The sequence below is a fragment of the Parus major genome, unplaced genomic scaffold, assembly GCF_001522545.3.
Source record: "Parus major isolate Abel unplaced genomic scaffold, Parus_major1.1 Scaffold420, whole genome shotgun sequence".
In the NCBI taxonomy this organism is placed as follows: domain Eukaryota; kingdom Metazoa; phylum Chordata; class Aves; order Passeriformes; family Paridae; genus Parus; species Parus major.
The window spans coordinates 9,174-9,874 of record NW_015379326.1 but is presented as its reverse complement, the minus strand read 5'-3'; the positions used below and the strand labels follow the sequence as shown (position 1 = coordinate 9,874).

General features: G+C 43.9%; 1 protein-coding gene across 1 annotated transcript in view; it reads left to right on the top strand.

The window, feature by feature from the left end:
• Positions 1 to 701, top strand: part of LOC107199057 (U5 small nuclear ribonucleoprotein 200 kDa helicase-like) — a gene marked incomplete at its 3' end in the record, with an annotated part of 31,568 nt that overhangs the window by 21,715 nt on the left and 9,152 nt on the right. Inside the window, 1 exon segment of the mRNA XM_033511662.1 lies at positions 373 to 546. Within this exon segment, the coding sequence (XP_033367553.1) occupies positions 373 to 546 (174 nt within the window).

The following is a 701-nucleotide window of genomic DNA, read 5'->3' as shown; positions in this document are numbered from 1 at the left end:
TTATCCTTTATTTTATTTTTCTGCATTTTCCCATTCACACCTTATCCTTTATTTTATTTTTCTGCATTTTCCCATTCACACCTTATCCTTTATTTGTTTTTTTTGGGTTTTCCCATTCCCACCTTACCCATTTTTTGGTTTTTTTGGGTTTTTCCATTCACACCATATCCTTTAATTTCATTTTCTGAATTTTCCCATTCACATCTTATCCTTTATTTGGTTTTTTTGGGTTTTCCCATTCCCACCTCACCCATTTTTTGGTTTTTTTGGGTTTTCCCATTCCCACCTCACCCATTTTTTTGTTGTTTTTTTTTTCCCCATTCCCACCTCCCCCTCTATATGATTTTTCCACGTTTTCCCGATGTTTTGCAGGCTCTGGCTCCCAGGCAGGTGCTGGATTTGGAGGATTTGGTGTTCTCCCAGGGCAGTCACTTCATGGCCAACAAGCGCTGCCAGCTCCCGGACGGATCATTCCGGAGACAGCGCAAAGGCTACGAGGAGGTTCACGTTCCTGCCCTCAAACCCAAACCCTTCGGAGCTGACGAGGTGAATTCCCAAAGAATCTGGGATTCCTGAGGTTCCCAAAAATCCCTGAGGTTCCCAAAGAATCCCAGAGGTTCCCAAAAAATCCCAGAGGTTCCCAAAAAATCCCAGAGCTCCAGAGGTGAATTCCCAAAGAATCTGGGATTCCAGGGGTTCCC